This window comes from Dama dama, chromosome 9 (assembly GCF_033118175.1).
Source record: "Dama dama isolate Ldn47 chromosome 9, ASM3311817v1, whole genome shotgun sequence".
Lineage (NCBI taxonomy): Eukaryota > Metazoa > Chordata > Mammalia > Artiodactyla > Cervidae > Dama > Dama dama.
The window spans coordinates 18,804,571-18,826,718 of record NC_083689.1 but is presented as its reverse complement, the minus strand read 5'-3'; the positions used below and the strand labels follow the sequence as shown (position 1 = coordinate 18,826,718).

The window sequence follows — 22,148 nt, the reverse complement described above, 5'->3', positions numbered from 1 at the left end:
GGGGGAAGATAATTAGGAGGTTGGGATTAACATATCCACACTACTATATATAAAATAAACAACACGGACCTACTGCATAGAACACAGAACTATTTTCAAGATCTTATAATAACCTTTCATGGAAAAGAATCTAAAAAAGAACAACATATTCTTTTTCTATATTCTGTGTGTATAACTGAATCACTATGTCATAAACCTGAAATTAACATGTTGTAAATCAACTATATTTCAATTCAGGGAGGAAAAAAACCTCATGCAAGAGAGTGACTGGATTTAGTGAGACCGAGGAATACGACACAGCTGTAAAGACAGCACAGAGCAAGGGAAATACAGCCGAGTCAATGATAGTAGCTGGAGACGTCAACACCCCACCTGCAGTAGCAGGGACTTCCCTGGTGGCGCAGATGGTGAAGAATCTGCCGGCAGAGTGGCAGACCCAGGTTCAACCCCTGGGCCAGGAAGATCCCCCTGGAGAAGGGAATGGCTATCCACTCCAGTATTCTTGTGTGGAGAATTCCGTGAACAGGGGTTACAGTCCATGAGGTGGCAGTGAGTAGGACATGACTGAGTGACTACCACTTTCATTTTTGCTGGTGGTCCAGTGGTTAGGACTCCGGGCTCTCACTGCGGAGGGCACGGGTTCCATCCCCAGTTGGGAAACTAAGATGCTAGGAAACTAAGAGACGAGGCCAAAACAAAAAAATAGAAAAAAATCACTGGACAAAAGATGGCTGAGGAAATAAGAAAATGTAAACTCCACCACCATAAACCAACCACCACCACCATAAACCAACAAGACCTCAAGGCATGTATAGAGCACTCCGCCCACAAGAGCAGAATCCACATTCTTATCAAGGGCACCTGGAATAGGTCTTCTGGGATAGGCCATATTTGAGGTCATAAAATGATACTGAGTAACTGTGAAAGGCCTGAATGAAATCATACAAAGTATGTTTTGTGACCACACTGTAGCAAGTTTGAAAAAAGTAACAGCAGGAAAGTGTGGGAAATTCACAAATATGTGGAAACTAAACGGTACATTCCTAAATAGCCAGTGAGTCAAAGAAGAAATCACAAAGGGATTTAGAAAATACGTTGAGATGAATGAAAATGAAAGCACAACATCAGAAATCTTGTAGGGCACAGCTAAAGCAGTACACAGAGGGAATGTATGGATGGAAGTACTGACGTTACAGGAGAAGACTGCAATTTTGTACATGGCAATTACACCTCAATAAAGCTTTAGCAATTTTTTTCTGATTAAAAACCATTTTTAAATTTGTTTTTAGAAAGAAGAAAGATTTTTAATTTAAAATTGATCTTCCAAAAAAAAAAAATTGATCTTCCACGGGGGCTTCCCTGGAAGGCCAGTGGTTGACTCCATGCTTCCACAGCAAGGAGCATGGTTTCAATCCCTGGTTTGCGGAACTAAGATCCCACATGCCCCACACTGCAGCCAAAAAAAAAAAGAAGAAGAAGAAAGAAATCTGAATAGACCCATAGCAAGTAAAGCAAAAATTTACCCACAAAGAAAGGCCTGACTCAAAACAGCTTCACTGGTCAACTCTCACAAACATGTAAAGAATTGATACCAATCTTTTACAAACTCTTCCCCAAAATAGAAACACCTCCTAGCTCATTCTGTGAGGGCAACATTACCCTGATACCAAAGCTAGACAAAAATATCACAAGAAAACCACAAACCAGTATCTCTTATGAATAAAGACACCCAAGAAAATCCACAACAAAATACTAGTAAACTAAATCCGGTAACATAAAAAAATATGCCATAATCAAGTGAGATTTATTCCAGGAATGCAGTGTTGGTCCAAAGGGAAAAATGAATCAATATAATACACCATACTGGACTTCCCTGATGGCTCAGTGGTGAAGAATCCACCTGCCAATGAAGGAAACATGGGTTCAGTGCCTGGTCCAGGAAGACTCCACATGCCTCGGAGCAACTCAACGCACGTGCCACAGCTACTGAGCCTGCGCTCTAGAGCCCGGGAGCTGGAACTGCTGAAACCTGAGCCCCAGAGCCTGGGTTTCACAAGAGAAGACACCGCCATGAAGGACTTCCCTAGTGGTCCAGTGGTTAAGCCTCTGTGCTCCTAATTTATCCCTGGTTGGGGTGCTAGATACCACATGCTGCAACTAAGATCTAGCACAGTAAAATAAAAACAAATATAAATAAAATATTAAAAAAAAAAAAAGACACCGCAATGAGAAGCCCAAGCACCGCATCTAGAGGGTAGCCCTCCCCATGTCCCACTCGCTGCAACTAGAAAAAAGCCTGCACAGCAACGAAAACCCAGCTCAGCCAAAAATAAGTAAAGAAATATTATTTTTTTAATTACACCATATTAACAGAATAAATGACAAAACTGTATGATTATCTCAATAGATGCAGAAAAAGCATTTGGCAAAATTCAACACCCTTTCATGAAAAAGGACTACTACAACAAACTAGGAATAGAAGGGAATTTCCTCATCTTAATGGGCTTCCCTGGTGGCTCAGCTGGTCAAGAATCTGCCTGCAAGGCGGGAGACCTGGGTTCGATCCCTGGGTTGGGAAGATTCCCTGGAGAAGGGAAAGGCTACCCACTCCAGTATTCCAGCCTGGAGAATTACATGGACTGTATAGTCCATGGGGTTGCAAAGAGTCGGACACGACTGAGCGACTTTCTTCTTCTTCTCATCTTAATAAAGGACAGATGTATCTACGCGAAACCCACAGCTAATGTCATACTTAACGGTGAAAGACTGAAAGCTTTCCCACAAAGATCAGGAACAAGGCAAAGATGCCCACTCTCACTTCTGTTCAACACTATAATGGGGGGGGTCCAGCCAGAGCAGTCAGGCTGAAAAAGAAGGCATCCAAAGGAAGAAGGAAAACCATTCACAGATGATATGATCATGTCTACAGAATATGTTGAGGAATCTTAAAACTTACCAAAAAAAAAAAAAAGGTAAATGAGTTCAACAAGGTTGCAGGATGCAAGATCAATATACAAAAATCAGTCCTATTATTACACACCAGCAGTGAACAATCTGAAAATGAAATTAAGGGGGAAATTCCATTTAAAAGCATGAAAAAATTAAGTACTTAGGAATAAATTTAACAAAAGAAGCATGAAACTTCTACACTGAAAAGTAAAATATATCGTTGAAAGAAATTAAAGTCCTAAATAAATGGGAACACAGCTTGTGTTCCCAGACTGGAAGACTTTTTTTGTTTTTAATTGGAGTATAGTTGATTTACAATGTTGTGTTAGTTTCAAATGTGTAGCAAAATGCATCGGTTATACATATATTCATTCTTTTCTAGATCCTTTTCCCATATAGGTTACTACAGAATACTGAGTAGGCATCCCTGTGCTATACAGTAGGTCTTTATTAGTTATCTATTTTATCTGCCTGCAATACAGGAGACCCTAGTTCGATCCCTAGGTCGGGAAGATCCCCTGAAGAAAGAAGTGGCTACCCACTCCAGTATTCTTGCCTAAAGAATTCCATGGATAGAGAAGCCTGGTGGGCTACAGTCCATGGGGTTGCAAAGAGTCGGACATGATTGAGCGACTAACCCTTTCTCCTTTCACCTTTCATTTTAAATATAGTAGTGTGTATATGCTGATCCCAGTCTCCTAATTTATCCCTCCCCAGTGGAAGACTTAATATTGTTAAGATGGCAATACTCCCCGGATTGACCTAGAGATTTAACAAAATTCTCAAAATCTCAACAGCATTTTTTGCAATAATGAATACGCTGATCCTAAAATTCACACTGAAATGCAAGGGACGCAAGACTAGCCAAAACAACCTTGAAAAAAGAACAAAGCTACCAGACTCACACTTGCCAATTTCAAAACTTACTGCAAAGGTCCAGAAATGAAGACTGTGTAGTGCTGGCAGTAGGGGAGACAGAGACATCAACAGAATAGATTTGAGGGTCCAGAAATATACTCTGGACTCTCTGCATTTATGGTCAACTGAGCTTTCTCTTTTTTTTGGCTGTGTACTATGCAGCTTAGGGGATCTTAGTTCCCCGACTAGGGATTGAACCCAGGGCCACAGTGGAGAAAGCCCCAGGTCCTAACCACTAGACCACCAGGGAACTCCTAATGGCCAAACGATTTTGAACCCAAGGCGCCAAAAATATTCAATGAGTAAAGAATGTTCTTTTCAACAACTGGTGCTGGGACAACTATTAATAGCTACAAGCAAAAGAATATCAGACTTCTACCCTACACCATATACAAAAGTTAACTCAAAATGGATCAGAAATCTAAATGGAAGCACTACAACTACAAAATATTTAAAAGAAAATATGGGACTAAATCTTCAAGGACCAGTCAATGGCTTCTTGGCTATGATACCAAAAGCATAAGTGACAAAAGAAAAAAAAAAGACAGGGGACTTCCTTGGTGGCTCAGTGGTTAGGAAGCCACCATCCAATGCAGGGGATGTAGGCTCCATCCCTGGTTGGGGAATTAAGATCCCACCTGCCACAGGGCAACCAAGCCTGCACACTCTGGAGCCCAACAGCCGCAACTGCTGAGCCCACAGGATGCGATTAAGACCCAACCCAGTCAAATAAATACATAAAAGGAAAAAAAGGACAGGATTTCATCAAAATTTAAAACTTTTCTGCTTCAAAGGGCACAAGACAGTGAAAAAGCAACCCGCATAATGGGAGAAAATATCTGCAAATCATTTATGTCAGAAGGTCTCATTTTGACATCAGGTGTAAAGAATTTTTACACATCAATAATAAAGAGACAAATAACCCAACTTAAAAGTGTGACAAAGGATCTGAATAAAGATATCTCCAAAGAAGATATACAAATGGCCAATAGGCACATGAGAAGCTCATCAGGCAAATGAGAAAAAAAACACCTATGAGCAAAAAACCACTTCACACCCACTAGGAAGCTGATAATACCAAGTGCTGACGGTGTTGTGGAGAAACCAGCGCCCTCCTACAGTGCTGGTAAGAATGCAAAGTGATGCAGGCACCGTGGAAAACTGTCTAGGGGTTTCTCAAGATTACCATTTGACTCAGCACTTCCACTCCTAGGTACAAACCAAGAAGGAAGGAACGCATATGTGCCCCCAAAAAATCTGTACAAAAAGGTTTAGTAGAGCACAACTCCTATTAGCCAAAAGGTGGAAACGACCCAAATGTCCATCAACTGAGGACTGGATAAACACAAAGTGGTGTAACCATAGAGTGGAATATTAAGCAGCCATTAAAAAGGAATGGAGTTCTGATAGATGCTACAATAAGGATGAACTCTGAACATATTAATGCAAAGTAAAAGAAGCCAGCCACAAACAGCTACAGAGTGCATGATTCATCGACAGAAATGTCCAAACAGGCAAATTCAAAGAAAGTAGACGAGCGGTTGCCAAGAACTGGGAGTGGAGAATGACCACTTAATAAGCATAGTTTTTCTTCTGTTTTGTTTTTTTTTTGGGGGGGGGGGGTAAGAAAATGTTCTGAAATTAGATAATAGTGATCACTGCACAACTCTGAATCAGCTGCATGGTGCACTATTTTTTTTTTTTTTAAACAATTTTTAAAGTCTTTTATTGAGTGTTGCAAGAGTGTTTTTTTTTTTTTTTTTTAAAGAGTGTTTGTTTTATGTTCTGGTTTTCTGACCATGAGGCATGTGAGATTAAGCTCCCTGACCAGGGATTGAACTTGTGTCCCCTGCATCAGAAGGCGGATTCTTAACCACTGGACCACCAGGGAAGTCCCAAGGTTAACTTCTTAGTTGTGAGAAATGTTATCACATCAAAGCAGGAGGTTAACGTTAGGGAAAGATGGGTGAAGAGTATACGGAAGCTCTCTGTACTAGCCTCACAATTTCTGTAAATTTAAAGCTTATTTTCTGTAAATCTAAAATTATTCCAAAATGAAAAATTCCTTTAAAAACAAAACCAAGGCAAAAACCTCTTGAGACACTGAGGAGCAAAGAGCTTGGGATGAGGGGGGATACATTCTGGTGAGATTTTGGACTATCAGAGACAGACCTGGGAATCCCCTGGTGGCCCAGTGGTTAGGACTTAGCGCTCTCTGTGCGGGGGCCTGGATTCAATCCCTGGTCAGAAACTAAGATCCTGCAAGCCCCAGGACCAGGCACCAAAAAAAAAAAAAAAAAAGAAAGAAAACCAAGATAGACTTAACTGTGGCATTTAAGGGGGTGGGGGGGGGGGATCGGGGACACTCACACATAAAAATAATGAAAAAGGATCTGGCAAGAGCCACAAGCTGATGAAGGTGGTTCCAAGCGAAGGGCAACAGGAGCCCCTGCCTTATTCTTCCTATAGGAGAGAATTGTATTTCACAAGTAAACAGTCCAAGAATGCTCGTAATTAAAAATCAAGCCAGGACATCCTTTTGCCGAGGGAATTCCAGGTGAGGCCTCCCCACCCAGAAAGTGGCCTGCTCTGAGCTCCCTGGTGACCTGTGCCAGGCAGTGCCACAGGACAGAGGCCGCTGCAGCCCACTTCCGTCTAAAGGGCTTCCGCCGAGACGACGGGAAGTAAGTGTTGCAAGACAAGAGACGTGTCAGCCCAAACCACTGGCAGCCTCCCCCAAGCTCAGTCTGCGGTTCACGGCCCCCGATCTTGATTCATAGATCCCTGGGTCTTCACTGCCCCACCATCCAGAAAAGAACCACTCTGAGGGTATCATCCTCCAAGCGATTGGCTGCAGGGCCTGCTGGGGGCTTTCTAGGCAAGGGGGGACTGTGACCCTCCAGAAGGGTCCTGGCCATCAGCACGGAAGACAGAGGTCCCACGGCTAGGACAGAAGAGGCTTGTCACACACCCAGCGTGGGGCTTCCTCCAGGGCTGGCCAGCCGTGCCAGGCCGTATCATCCGGCAGGCGGGCGTGACCCCAGCTGGGACTGTTCTTGCCTGCTCTGCGGACTCGCCTGCCGGCCTGCAAGTCCCTAAAGACTCTTATCGCTGGGAAAATGTGTCATGGGGCAGAGTCTTCAGGGTGCCTCCACCTCTTCCATGGGTGTGAGGGTGTCATTGGGGCCCTGGATAGGTCTGATGGTCACTTGGCCACAACCTCTGGGTCTGTGGTCCGAGCAGGTTCAAGCTGAGCCAGAGAAGGTCTCCAGTGACAAACAGCAACGGTTCTCCACTGTGCTCCAGCACGTGACTGGAATCCCCCTGGGAGTTTTCAGTGGGTGTCGGGAGGGGTCTGGCACTGGGCATCTGGCACAGACACTCATGGGGCTGCCAGACTCCAGCGGCTTCTTTCCCTCGGTTCTTGATCCAAGCAGGCACTTGGATCAAGAACGGGCAGGGGGACGGACGTGGGGGTGGGGAAAGTGTTGGGTGTTCAGTTGTGTACAACCCTTTTGGGACCCCATGGACTGTAGCCCACAGGCTACTCTGTCCTTGGAATTCTCCAGGCAAGAATACCGGAGTGAGTAGCCATTCCCTTCTCCAGGGGATTTTCCAGACCCAAGGACTGAACTCGGGTCTCCTGCACTGCAGGCAGATTCCTTACCATCTGAGCCAGGGGAAACCTCCTTCAAACCTTGGGGCCCCGCTGTGAGAAGATGCCAGCACCTGGACCAAGGGGGACCCGCTCCTGCCAGGGCCGCCAGGCACCCGAGCAGGAAGCAAGAGTCGGAGGGGGCAGCTCACTGGAAACTGCAGGGTCTTAGCCCCCACATCCCTGGGTTGGGGACGGGGGGCAGCCTGGCCCCATCTCATAGCTAGGAAGTCAGTCCAGAGAGAGTCATGCCTGGCTGGCCCTGCGGCCTTAGCCCTGTTATTACTCTGCAAACCACAGCCCTCCTTATAAGGGGATACATGTGCTTCTGTCCCCCCTGGGACACCCCAAGCCCCTCTTCTGTTCTTGGTCCCACATAACATGGGCAGGCTATGGGCCCCCACAGGCAAATCCCAGGGCTGTCCTTGGGTCCCTTCTCAGTAAACATCTGTGCAGTGAAGCCAATTCAATTCTGGTTTGGAGGGACATTCATGCAACAAATATTCGTGCTCCTACTCTATGCCAGTCAGAGATCCCTGCCCCGGGGGGACCTGCCGTCTGCAACGTGAGGAGACAAAAACACAAAACCGCTGCAGGCCCCAGTAAGAGCTCTGAAGAAACCATGTTGAGGCAGGCAGCCGAGTGACTGGGGTAGGTCAGGGCCAGCCTCTCGGAGAGCTGAGGTTTGAGCAAGGATCCACCCAAGAAGAGAGGAGCAGGACATGGAGAACATGGAGAAAGAGGAGACGTGGAGGAAGGAAGGGAAAGGCCCTGGGTAGGCGTAACCCTGAGTGGGGGGTGAGGTTGAGGGGCGGCCAAGAGGCCATGTGGCTGGTAGATGAGCTCGGGGAAAAGGGGGAGCAGTGGGGGTGGGGAGGTGTTGGGGGCAAGTGGAGGACTTGGACATTTACCCCAAGTTGAAATGGGAGCCACAGAGGGTGGCAGGAAGAAGAGGGCCATGCCCAGACTCGGGTGTTCACAGGTACCGTTTGGATGCTGTGGCGGGGGGTCAGGCGCCAGGGGACCAGGGCAGAGGCAATGCAGCAGTCCGGGCTGTGGAAGGGGGTGGGAGCGGTGAAGACACACCGATACGGGGGCACCAGGCAGGACTCTCTGGTCAATCCCAAGTCCACTCATGCAGCCCAGGGGAAGCAGCTGCTGGGAGGCATCCTGGCCTCCACACCCAGGCCTGGCCACCAGTCTCCCCACATGCTCCTCTCCCGTGTCCTACACAGGTGCCCCAAGTCCACGTGCAAACCCTGGGAGTGGGTGAAGAAAAGCAGCCTGAGCACCCATCACCAAGAGGCTGGTGAATAAACTAAAGGCGTCTTCTTGCTGTGGAGTATTACGCAGCCGTGAAAAAGATAAGAGGGTGCCCTGTGGAAAACAGGCCCTGAGCTTTGAGCCGGGGCCCAAGCCAGGCAGGATGGGCACAAAGGTCTCTGTTTACCTGTCTAGGCAGAGAGACCTACTGCCTCCTCTAAGAAGTATTCCCTGACCACCATTCCAATGCCAAGGCTCCCTAAGGGGCCTCTGCCTCCACTCACTTCTCATTGAGCAGTGCCTCCCGACAGAAGGACCCCCCGGGCCTCACTCACTGTGACGTCCCCATTCAAACCCAGACTCTGCCGCTCATCATGGGGACACCACTCTCCAGTGAGGACAGATATGGGCAGAGTGAACAAGTGTCCTTCCTTGGCCTGCCCCATTTCCACCCCTTCAACTGCCTCATCTGTAAAATGGGGCCAAGCTGAGGTGATGTGCCAACAGTACCCAGTGCCTGGCCCACGCTGAGTGTGTCAAGGGCACAGGAAGTCCACTCAGTGCAAGTGGAAAAACAGAGCCCTGCTCCGACCGCCACCAGGGGAGGCAACTCGGGCAGCTGAGCCCGGGCACCAGACACCCCTGTGGGCACTGCAGGGACCCCGCGAGGGCTCGGATTATTCCTCGAAACTTAGCCTCGTACCAGAAACTTCTGAGGCCATTGTCAAGTATAAATGCCGTGCAGGAGTGGAAACTGGACCTTCTACAGATCAAACCAAGGGGAAAAGGGGGCTTGGAGAGTCCAACAAAGCCAGGGGTAAGGATGCGGCTCTAGATACGGGCAAGAAGGCCTTGGGGGAAGGGGACTCGCATGAAGCTCGAGCCTCTGGGTTCTGGCCACTGGGGTAAACCTTGGTGACTCAGTTTCCCCACCAGGAAACAGAGATCAAGCCTTGGCCTCACAGCGGGTGAGGTGACTGTGCCCAGGTCCCCACCTGGATTGTGACAAACAGCACTCGTGGCAGCGCTGTCCTCTCTCATCGGGATGGCTGCAGTGACTCCCGCTGGCCCCCTGCCTTCATCCTCACCCTTCTAGGAAGGTCAGAAAGCTCTAAGCAGAGTTACAAACACTCCAACAGGGAAGGACCTCTAGGATGCGTTGAGCGATGGAAAAACCAGCTACTGAAAGATATTAACAGGGCAGTCCCAGTTCTGGAAAGAAGATGTGCCTGAAAAAGAAGCGACCCCAAACAGTGCTGTGTATTTTGTCTAAGTACCAGCATGTCCATTGGTATGTAAACAAGAGAGGGGTCTGGCAGGATATACGCCAAGCTGACAATGGTGTTCCCATGTGGAGCTGGAAGGGAGGGGCAGAGTGGGCAGTATTCTTCCTCCTGTGTCCGGGTTTCCCTTTTTCTGAGAATGTGGTCTTCAGTGTTCTATTTTTACAATTAAAATTCAGGAAAAGTGGAGAAGGAAATGGCAACCCTCTCCAGTGTTCTTGCCTGGAGAATCCCAGGGACGGGGGAGCATGGTGGGCTGCCATCTATGGGGTCGCACAGAGTTGGACACGACTGAAGTGACTTAGCAGCAGCAGCAGTGGTCTTGCCTTCGACTCAGTTCCCTTTCCACATCTGAGGAAGGCACCTGCAGAGTCCTCTGCCTGGGACACCCTTCCCTGGCGTCTTCAGGGGCTGGCTCCATGGCAGGGCCCATCCCAACCTCCTCATCTGAAACAGCCCCCCTCAGCCACTCTCTCACTCCTCGCCATCATTTTCCTTGTATTTCTCTATCTTTAGAATGTGGCTGCTAATTTAACCATTCTGCAGGGCTCTGTCCATCTCAGTCCCCATTGGGTCCCCAGCACCCCACAAGCTGTTGGACACATGGCTAATAGCCTCCAGAGATCCCCAAAACCAGAAGTCATTCCATTCAACAACCCAGCCTGACCCTGATACAAGCATCGTAGCATCCACTAATGACCTGACTGTCAAAAGCCACGACCACACCTTGCCAATCCCACTGGCCAGTGGGCTCTGAAGGAGGCAGGCCTGCCTCAGGCCCCACTTCTGCCTCCTCCCTGTGTGACTTCAAGCCGATTCCCTTCTCAGGCCTCAGTTTCCCCACCTGTAAAGCAGGGATGCGAAGAGCAGTATCTGCCCCCCAGGACTGCTGAGACCACGCAGTCAGACTGTAGACATAAGTCCCTGGGCCCCAGCACCAAGTGATTCTTCACCAACACCAGCCCTTCCTGGGTTATGAACACCCAGCAGCAGGTGAAACCAAAAGGGCCACTCTGCTCCCTGTTCAAGGCGAGGGTGACTGCAAAAGGAAAACTCGCCAGCATCAAGCAGGCACCTCACTGCCAATACTAACAGAAACCACAAACACACCGGGAAGTAGGAGTCTTTTCTCCCTACTGCCATTTTGCTTCAGAGGCAGGGCGATTTTTTTCTTTATTCAGATCGTTGCTAATGGCCTATAAATATCTCATTATCGGCTTGCGTTTTTCCGAAGCTTTCACACAATAAGGGCTTAATTACAGCATGCGGTTGGCAACCCCAGTAAATTAAGGGTTAGCTGATGTCCCCATTTTTTTCCTGCAGTGGAGGGGCCTGTAATTTCAGGCATTTTCATTCAAATTGGGCAAAAGCTTGGCAGATGGGTCTCTGAGCCAAATGCACACACCAGAGAGTCCCAGGGTTCCATGCTGCGCCCAGCCCCTTCCACTCACCCTACCTTTGAGAACTCCAAATCTAGAACCGTCCGTGAGACCGTCCTCTGCCCTCACTCACAATCAACCGGACTTATCACCAGGGGATTTCAATCCATGTACCTAACGAGGGCCATTATCCCAGATAAATAACTCTGAAAAGCAACTGAGCAGCCCACAGCTGAGTTCTGGAGAAATCAATCTGTCTTCCTGGTGATGCACATAACCGCCGAAGAACAAAAAAGAACCAACAATCACGTGGGGAGACAACCCACAGGTAGGGTTTGGAGCTGTACATTTCCCCAGGCTTTTTACCATGAAAATACAAGCGTCTGGAATAAGATGGGGTCACTCGTCCACTCGGTCTGGACCCTAACAGGTCTCATACACATTCTGTTGTTGTTGCTGCTGTTGTATGAGTCATGCCCAACTCTTCGCGACCCCACGGACTGTAGCCTGCCAGATTTCCCTGTCCTCCACTATCTCCTGAAGGTTCCTCAAATTCACGTCCATTGAGTCGGTGATGCCATCCAACCATCTCATCCTCTGCCGCCCCCTTCTCCCCTCATTCTTTTCTTCTGGGTCATTAAATCTTCTAGATCGCTCTGAGTAGCTGTTTTGCAGTGGGTTGTGTCTGGACACATTGGCTAGGAGTCAACTGGCTGCTGTTGGGCCTTTCTGCTCCCGACTTCCCACCATCACACACTGAACAAACGTTAAGAAACTCTCATGGCCAAGTACTTGTTCACAGTCACCATTCCCACTTAGAAACAGCAGGAACAGGCTCCCACTAGCATTTCAGGACCTGGTTCGCCAGCTGGTTCTAACTCATCCCCACAGCTCAAACTACATTGATAGAGGCTTAATAAGTGGCTGTGCTAAAAAGAGGCATTACTTGTATTAACAACATAACCACAAATTCCTTTTCTTTCAGAGAAGAGAAATTAACAACTGACCTTTAAGAGTCCTGACCCAGAACTGTACAAAATGGCACCAGTCTAATATTTTCACAAGGATTAGCTCATTTGAAATCTCACGCCTTGCTCCCAGGAGAGAGGGACCACACGACCCCCATTTTCCAGACAATGAAACTGAGGCCAAGAAGCGAGGTCATTCAGCTGATGGACGGCCACCTTCCCACAGGCGCCTTGGGACTCTCCATGATCCAGCTGGCCTGGGTACTACAGACCACACAGGCAAAAGCACTTTGGCTTTGCCCAACAGGAAAGGCCTTGGAAACAGCAGCTGTCATTTTCAAGCATCTCTGAACCCCCAAGATCTGTTAAGGGACAAACCAGCCCAAAGGGCAAACCATGCACCCACCCCTCAGTCTGGCAGGAAAGTGAACCAACATTCATCCGACATGCATTCACCTGGCCCCCACTGTGTGTCCGGGGATGGCCTCTTGGTACAGTTATGTCTCCCTGCAGGGACCCATCACCCAAGACCGAATGGAAATGCAGCTGGAAACGGCTGCACCTGTGGGCAGCTACTCCTTGTTAAACGAAAAATGGCACCAGGTCCGGATGTGCTTACAGGCACTACACTGTCAAGGTACTGCTGGAAATCAAAGGTGAGGGCCCACAGCTTGTCCAGGACCAGGTCCAGGAGTATCTGAGCAGCATGACCGGCGGCACTCCCTCTCCCCAGAGCAATCCCTGGCCCCAGGGCTGCCTGTGGTGTGCACCTCACCACCCGCCCAGTATCCCACTAAACTCATCTCCTCTCCTCTCCCACTGTGCTCAGCACTCTCCCACCTCAGAGCCTTTGCAGCAGTCGTTCCCACAGCCTGGATGCTCTTCCTGCAGATTATGCTGATGAGTCCTCCCTTACCCCCTGAAGTCTCTGCTCAAATGTCACCTTCCCGTGTAGGCCTTCCCTGACTCTCCATTTAAAACTGTAAATTCAGACTTTCCTGGTGGTTCAGTGGCTGAGAATCTGTCTGCCAATGCAGGGGACACAGGTTCGATCTCTGGTCTGGGAGGATTCTACACAGTTGCCTACAGGGGGCAACAGAGCCTACACAACTACTGAGCCTATGTTCAACAATAAGAGAAGCCACTGCAAAAAGAAGTCTGTGCACCACAATGAAGAGCAGCCCCAGCTCGCCACAACTAGAGAAAGTCCACACACAGCAATGAAGACCCAGGACAACCAAAAATAAACAAGTAAAATTTTAAATTAATGAAAAAAAAATTTTGTTAAGAGATTTTAAATCCTCACTCTGCCCTCAATACCCTAAGAGGTGAAGCACACCCAGCCTGGTGGCCTGCATGGGGCCCATGAGTAGACACTGTTTACAGCCCCATTGCCCAGCTGGGAAGACTGAGGCTCAGAAGCAAAGACTCACAGGATCGAGTCCAAGCCTGGGGGACTCTGAGCTGGAGGACTAGACCTCTGCCTCCCTCTCCTGCTTGTCTCCCAAGCTGAGCTTAGAGGTCTATTCTCACTCAGACCTCGATCTTAAAAAATCCACTGGGAAAAAAAAAAAAAAATCCACTGAGGAGGCAAGGAAACGGAGCAGACATGCTAGCCCCAGGCACAGAGAGCCTGAAGACATGCTCTCCTGTCTGTCCCTTGAAACCAGCCGGGAGACGTTCTGTGCGGGTCTAACGTACACAGGAGGAAAGAGGTCCCTGGCTGCAGCACAGTTCAGCCACAGTCACAGAAAGAAGCAGGCAGGGGGATTTAAAGCGAGGTCTGCTTGCCATCCCGCAGTGTCAGGGCTTTGTAGCCGAGAAGCCTTACCCACGCCCCATAAGTAAAAAGAAGTTGGCTTCATTTGAGAACCCCCTATCCAAAGAGAGGCCTTTTCACAGCTTTGGTTCTCGAGCCCTGAGTCAATGCCCGTAATGACCGATGCCACGCTGCAGGCTCAGGAGGAGGTTGCCACAGGAGCCAGCTCAGTAGCAGCTGGCAGTTGCCAGGTTCCAGGGTGGCTGGGAGGGAATGATGAAGGACAGAGGGATCAAGGAGAGGTGGGGATCGGAGAGAGACCCTGGGTTTCCCCAACCCAAAGACCTTGATCCTTCACTGAACAACCTCTTGCTAGAATGCTCAGCTCTTTGGGCCTCAGTTTTCTGCTCTGGAAAATGGGATCGTAGCGGTGCCAGCCTCATGAGGCTTCAGTGAAGTCCAGTGTGTAACTTCAGAGCACTTGAATTCTGACTAGCTTTGGTTATTGATATGAAAGGAACTGGGGCTTCCCTGGTGGCTCAGCCAGTAAAGAATCCGCCTGAAAAAAAAAAAAAAAGAATCCGCCTCCAAGGCAGGAGACCTGGGTATGACCCCTGGGTTGGGAAGATCCCCTGGAGAAGGAAATAGCAACCCACTCCAGTATTCTCGCCTGGGAAATCCCATCGACAGAGAAGCCTGAGGGCTACAGTCCGTAGACTCACAAAGAGTTGACATGACTGAGCAACTAAGCATATAAACACCCATGAATGGAATCAGCCTAGTGAGCAACAGCCCCATCCAAGGAGACCCACTAGGTGCCAGGCACTATGCTAAGTAAGCACTTTTAACACACTGTGTCACTGCATCCTTGCAAGTGCTGTTAAGGATCCATCAGCCCTTTTTCTCTGAGGCTCAGAGAGGTCAAACAACCTGTACAAGGTCACAAGGCAGATGAAATGGACAGAGCTTTGCAGACACCCACCAGAGCCTGAGGAGGCAGGAAGATGGCCAAGCAGGGGACCCAGGCTGGGCTGATCCCAAGTCCACACCTTTCCGCCACAGCAGAAAGAGGGCATTTCGCCAGAGACACAGCAGCAAAGGAGGAAATTCATGCCGCTGGGAGCAAAACCCCAGGCCACTGGGAAGGCAGGGCGGGGCTGGGCTTCACTGAGCGCCAGCCTGGTGGCCTTGGGCAAACAGCAAGTCTTTTCTGAGCTGAACCAAGAGAGAAGTCAGCTTGGGAGCTGCTGGATGAACCTCTTTAACACTGATAACAACATGAACATGATGATGACTATGATGTTATCAGGGCTTCCCTGGTGGCTGAGCGGTAAAGAATCTGCCAGCAATGCAGGAGACATGTGTTCGATCCCTGGGTCGGGATGATCCCCTGGAGGAGGAAATGGCAACCCACTCCAGTATTCTTGCTTGGGAAATACCATGGACCAAGAGGTCTGGTGGACTACAGTCCATGGGGTCGCAAAGAGTCAGACACACGACTTCACAAGTAAACCACCAACCGCCATGACGTTATCATCTGGCAGCCACAGTCGCAAATGGAGTCCTTCCCAGAATGGAGAAGTGGCCCTCCATCTGGGAGGCAGAAGGAAAAGAGGTGGGGGGAGGAGAGGGGAGAGGTAACCAACCTCAGTGGCCACAGGGCCCATTCTCCTCCATTAGCTTTGTGAATCCTGGAAACAGCCCAGAGTGGAATTTGTCCACTGGACAGATGGGCAAACTGAAACTTCTCGGGGCTTCCCAGGGAAGGCTATATCCCAGCTCTTGCCACTGCAGCCTGATCAGGCCAGAAGTTCCTTCCCGGGATCCAAGGAGGACCCCCACCATGCAGGCTTTGGTTTGGGGGCTGATCTCTATGTTCCAGGGCCCTGCAGGCACCCTGACATGGGCCAAGAAAAGACTCCTGGAGTAAGTCTGCCCCCCAGGGTGCTACTTCCAATTCAGAGAAGAGGAGTTCAAGTCTCACCCTTCAGCACCCTACTCTTCTGTAAGCTCTTCTCATCCCCTGTCCAGAGGTGGGGTCAAGGAGACGAAAAGGACTGACACCAGGACACAAAGACAAAAGGATCCACTTGGAAGTGAAGAGCCAGCGATCACCAGGCACCAAGTTAAAGAGGCAGCCCAGGAGAGCCAGACAACAGGGTCTCTGAGGGTCCGGCCAGCCAGTCAGACAGCACAGGCCAGCTGGGTAACCCAACAGAGGAAGAGCTAAGTCTGTGAGGGGCACGGATGGGCAACCAGACAGGACAGAGCCTTCTGGCTAGCTAGCCAGGCAGCAGGGGGCTGCCCTGCGGTCCTGGACAGATGGACAGCCAAATGGTGGTGGCGGAGAAGCCTATCTAGGACAGAGAGACAGCAAGCCAGACGACAGGAACTGCTCCAAATCAATGAACAGCCGGCCAGACCACGGGGATCGGCCCAGTAAATATCTAGGAGACAGGTTCAGGACAGACAGACAACCAGATGGTAGAATTCACCCACTAGAGCTGGGGGCCAGAGAGTCAGAGGTCTTGCACTGCACTTCCTGGCCCACGCCCCCCAGCGCGTGGGACGCCCCTTAGGTCTGGGCCAGCTCCCCAGCCCCTGCAGGGAGCCCTCCACCCAGGGCGTCCCACAGGGCCCGCCCCCCTGTCCCCGTCCCGGTCGCGGGCACGCAAGCGCCGCAGTTACGCCGGCGGCGCAGGGCGCGCCATTCCCAGTCTGCCCTCCGCGCCGTAGGCCGCCGCCCGCCCGCCGTCGCCACCGAGCTCGCTCACCGGCCCACGAAGTTCTCGAGCACAGAGCTCTTGCCGGCGCTCTGGCCGCCCACCACGGCGATCTGCGGCAGGTCCAGGTGGCAGCTCTGGCCGATGGAACTGAAGGCATCCTGCAGCTTGTTGACCAGCGGGATCAGCTCTTCCATCCCGCGGTTGCCCATGGCGCCGGTGGCCCCGGCCCGAGCGCCCCGCGCTCCTCGCCCGCCCCTGTCCCTCAACGACGCGGCCCCGCGGCGTCCGCGGCCGTTGCTCCCCGCCCGCCCGGGCCTCGGCGCGACGCCCGCTCCCGGCTCGGCCTCACGGTCGCCGCCTCATCCGGTTCTCAAGCGACACCCGACCCGACCGACCTCCCGCCGGAGCCCTGGGGCTGCGCCAAAAACCCTCGCACCAACTCCGATTGGCCGTCTTGACTGTCACTCCTGCACACAAGCCAATGAAAGTGAGGCACGGGCCGATGGCCGAATGAGCCCGCCCCCTGGGGCCTATTCTCTGATTCATTGGGCACAAGAACTGTCGCTATTGTGCAAGAGCCAATAGCAGCGGCAAGCGAGTTGCCTCGGCTGGGAGGCGGTGTTTCGGGAAAAGGCATGTTGGCCCCGCCTACTAGGGGGTGTTCCTGGATAGAAGGAACATCCGCCAGTCTTATTGGCAGGCAGACCCACCAGTCAACAAGGCTGGCCAATGATACTAAGGATCGGTTCTTCACTTGACGCTATCTAGTTCCCTAAAAATTTCCCATTGGTTTATATAAATATCACTCCTTTCCATCACCCCACAAGTCAAAGAGGGTGGGATTTAACTTCCAAATCTTGACTCTGATTGAAAGCTGTATCTGTCCATCAAAGAACCTCCTCCCGTTCTTGCTTGTGAATGCTGTAGGTCAAGTACGGTCTTCTGGAGCAGAGGATAGGTCCACAGTACGCGGCAACGCGCGCCGCCTCGTGGTAGGACTCAGTGCTGACAGTCACTTGTGTTCCTGGGCTCTAAAGAAAACTACAAGTCTCAGAATGCATCTCAGCCGCGAGCTTGCAAATCAGCTGCCTGCGCGGGGTCCCAACATATTTTGAAGGTCCCAATATACTTTGAAAGTCAAGCGGTTAGTGGTTCCTACGGAGAGGTAGTCTAGCGAGGCCACGGTGGCTCCCACTTTCATTCCTGTTAAGTCACGTCTCCATGCCCTTGCAAACGCCGTGCTCTCTCCTTGGAACACCTTCTGCTCAGGCCTTTCTTGATGCGGCTAATGCTCCAACGTTGTTCCCCTACCTCTTCAACCTTGGCTCACCTTGGATCTTTTTGAGTACCCAATGAAACTCAAGGGATCCTCTCCCTAGGAAAAGACACGTTATTTTGCACGCAAAATTGAGGGTTCTGAGAACTGGGACTCTTGATCATCTGGAAGAGAGGCCAGGAATAATAGGTGGACCGAACTTTAAGACAAGTGATTTGATGATTCTGGGCATAGACAAGCCAAAGAGAAGTAGCTCAGTAAGGAGTTAGGAGCAAAGGAGGTGGGGAAGTAGTCTGACTCGGCCAGGCAGTAACAGGGGAATGGAGAAACAAGGGGTAAAAGAATGACAAGGGTGGTATTGCCCGCTTCATGACCCAAAACTGCAGGTCTCAGAGACAAGCAAAAAGACTGACAGTGTTTGGCACTGCAGCCTTGACCACGGTGGCAGAAACTTGAAATACACTAACTGCTCATCCATGGAGCTCATTAAATAAATACTGTTGTAGCAGCCATAAACAAAATTGAGTAAATTTTCATGTACTAAAGTGTAAATAATTTGAGATACAGTATACTAAGAGAAAGGGGGGTTAAAGAAGGAAATGGCAACCCACTCCAGTACTCTTGCCTGGAGAATCCCTTGGACAGAGGAGCCTGGGGTCCTTGGGGTCGCAGTACATGGGGTTGCAGAGTCAGACATGACTGAGCGACTGACACACAAAATTGAGGAGATACTTGATGGCGCAGGGTACACTTTATCTACTCTCCCATCTCCTGCAGGAAGCAGGATGGGGCAGACAGCACCTGGGAGGCAGGATGGCTCCCCCCACCCCATCCCTTCTGGAAGTCTTGGGGCCTCAGTGCTTGTAACAGCTGACCTTGGGCAAATAAAAGACTAAGTTGTTAACTGGCAAAAAAAAAAAAAAAAAAGCAAGGTACAGAAAGCATGTAAAAGATGCTGACATTCATAAAAAAAAAAGTACACATGGAAAATTTATAGAACACACAAATTGAGAAAAAGTGTTGCATTTTTATGGTATTTGACTGTACATCCTTCTACACGTTACTTTTCAATTTAAAAACACTGTAGCTCAGAGTACCAGCTCTATAACTGGCCATATCTGGATTAGATCCTGGGTCTGTTTCTTTGATGGGTGATAATGACCAAGTGACTTCATTTCTCAGTTTCCTTATCTGTAAAATGGGAAACCATAAGGTTGCAAAAGTTAAATACATTTGACAACTGTTTAGAACAGTGCCAGGCACGGTGTTAGCACCTTCTTTGTTGTTGTTTAGTCAGCTAAGTCGTGTCCAACTCTTTCACGATCCCATGGATTGTAACCTGCCAGCCTCCTCTGTCTATGGGGTTTCCCAGGCAAGAATACTGTGGTGGTGGTTTAGTGGCCAAGTCGTATCTGACTCTTGCGACCCTACGGACTGTAGCCTGCTAGGCTCCTCTGTCCATGGCATTCTCCAGGCAAGAATACTGTAGTGGAATAGCCAGGACATGGAAGCAACCTAGATGCCCATCAGCAGATGAATGGATAAGGAAGCTGTGGTACATATACACCATGGAATATTACTCAGCCATTAAAAAGAATTCATTTGAACCAGTTCTAATGAGATGGATGAAACTGGAGCCCATTATACAGAGTGAAGTAAGCCAGAAAGATAAAGAACATTACAGCATACTAACACATATATATGGAATTTAGAAAGATGGTAACGACAACCCTTTATGCAAAACAGAAAAATAGACACAGAAGTACAGAACAGACTTTTGAACTCTGTGGGAGAAGGTGAGGGTGGGATGTTGTGAAAGAACAGCATGTATATTATCTATGGTGAAACAGGTCACCAGCCCAGGTGGGATGCATGAGACAAGTGCTCGGGCCTGGTGCACTGGGAAGACCCAGAGGAATCTGGTGGAGAGGGAGGTGGGAGGGGGGATCGGGATGGGGAATACGTGTAAATCTATTGCTGATTCATGTCAATGTATGACAAAACCCACTGAAAAAATAAAAAAATTAAAAAAAAAAGAATACTGTAGTGGGTTTTCATTTCCCTCTCCTGGAGATCTTCCTCAGGGATCTTCCTGACCCAGGGATCAAACCCATGTCTCCTGCATTGGCAGGCAGATTATTTACCACTGAGCCACCTGGGAAGCCCTGTAAGCACCTTCTGGATCACATGTATTATCATCACTGTGTTTACTGACAATGAAATTAAGCCACAAGTCTGAAGAGTTAAGGCTAAGAGCCAGACCTCTGGAGCCAAGCTGCTACTTCCTTAATGGTGACCTTGGGCAAGTGATTTTCGCCTCTCTAGACTTGTTTCCTCATCTATAAAAAGGGGAGGACAAGAGTCTTCATGCCACCTACCCCCCAGGATGGCTTGGGGTTCTGAGTCACAGGAAAGGGATGCAGCTCCCACTCTAAGCATTACCTACAAGCTGGGTTCCCAGACACCAGTGCTGCTATGGTTACTTATTATTGTCAGTGGGGGTGGGGGTGGGGACCATGTGCCTATCAACTACAAACTGGCCCTTGCCAAGGGCATTGATCATCTGCCTCTGCAGAGATTGAATCTTTGCTGCTGCAGCTGTTGACCTTCAATCTGCCCTGAAGGGAATTCAGGGTACAGAATGAGGCCCTTCATGCACCAGGGTAACTGGTGAAACAGGTCTTTAGGTTGTTATTGTTCAGTCGCTAAGTTATGGCTGACCCTTTGTGATCTCATGGACTGCAGCACACCAGGCTTCCCTGTCCTTCACCATCTCCCGGAGTTTCCTCAAACCCACATCCATTGAATTGGTGATGCCATCCAACCATCTCATCCTCTGTCACCCCGTTCTCCTCCTGCCCTCAATCTTTCCCAGCATCAGGGTCTTTTCCAGTGAGCTGGCTCTTCGTATCAGGTGGCCAAATTATTGAAGCTTCAGTTCAGCATCAGTCCTTCCAATGAATATTCAGGACTGATTTCCTTTAGGATTGATTGGTTTGATCTCCTTGCAGACCAAGGGACTCTCAAGAGTCTTCTCCAACACCACAGTTCAAAAGCATCAATTCTTTAGCACTCAGCTTTCTGTATGGTCCAACTCTCACATCCATACATGATTACTAGGAAAAATATAACTTTGTCTAGACAGACCTTTGCAGCTAATACAAAGGTATTAGCTCTCTGCTTTTTAATACACTGTCTAGGTTTGCCATAGCTTTTCTTCCAGGGAGTAACTGTCTTTCAATTTCATGGCTGCAGTCACCGTGTATAGTGATCTTGGAGCCCAAGAAAATAAAATCTGTCACTATTTCCACTTTTTCCCCATCTATTTTTCTAGTAGTTTTATCAGGCTACCTGATACAAAGAACTGACGCATTGGAAAAGACCCTGATGCTGGGAAAGATTGAAGGCAGGAAGAGAAGGGAATGACAGATGATGAGATGGTTGGATGGCATCACCGACTTGATGGACATGAGTTTGAACAAGCTCTGGGAATTGGTGATGGACAGGGAAGCCTGGTGTGCTGCAGTCCATTGGGTGCCAAAGAGTTGGACATGACTAAGCGACTGAACTGACTGATTTGCCATGAAGTGATGGGACTGGATGTCATGATCTTAGATTTTTGCAAGTTGAGTTTTAAGCCAGCTTTTTCACTCTCCTCTTTTACCCTCATCAAGAGGCTCTTTAGTTCCTCTTTACTTTCTGCCATTAGAGTGGTATCATTTGTATATCTGAGGTTGTTGCTATTTCTCCCGGCAATCTTGATTCCAGCTTGTGCTTCATCCAGGCCAGCATTTCTCATGATGTACTCTGCATATAAGTTAAATAAGCATGGTGACAATATACATCCTTGATGTACTCCTTTCCCAAATTTGAACCAGTCCATTGGGCTTCCCTGGTAGCTCAGACGGTAAAGCGTCTACCTATAATGCGGGAGACCTGGATTTGATCCCTGGGTTGGGAAGATCCCCTGGA

At 49.3% G+C, this 22,148-nt stretch overlaps 1 protein-coding gene across 6 annotated transcripts in view; it reads right to left on the bottom strand.

The window, feature by feature from the left end:
- The window catches only part of DNM2 (dynamin 2), an 85,997-nt gene extending 68,819 nt beyond the window's left edge, over positions 1-17,178 (bottom strand). For 4 of the 6 annotated variants that reach the window (XM_061150323.1, XM_061150321.1, XM_061150320.1 and 1 more), the window contains exon 1: positions 16,949-17,177. In XM_061150323.1, the coding sequence (XP_061006306.1) occupies positions 16,949-17,109 (161 nt within the window). In that variant the 5' untranslated portion in view covers positions 17,110-17,177. Of the gene's footprint in view, positions 1-16,948 lie in introns of all 6 variants that reach the window. The other 2 variants (XM_061150325.1, XM_061150324.1) reach the window with 1 other exon arrangement.
- Positions 17,179-22,148: the final 4,970 nt, after the last annotated feature.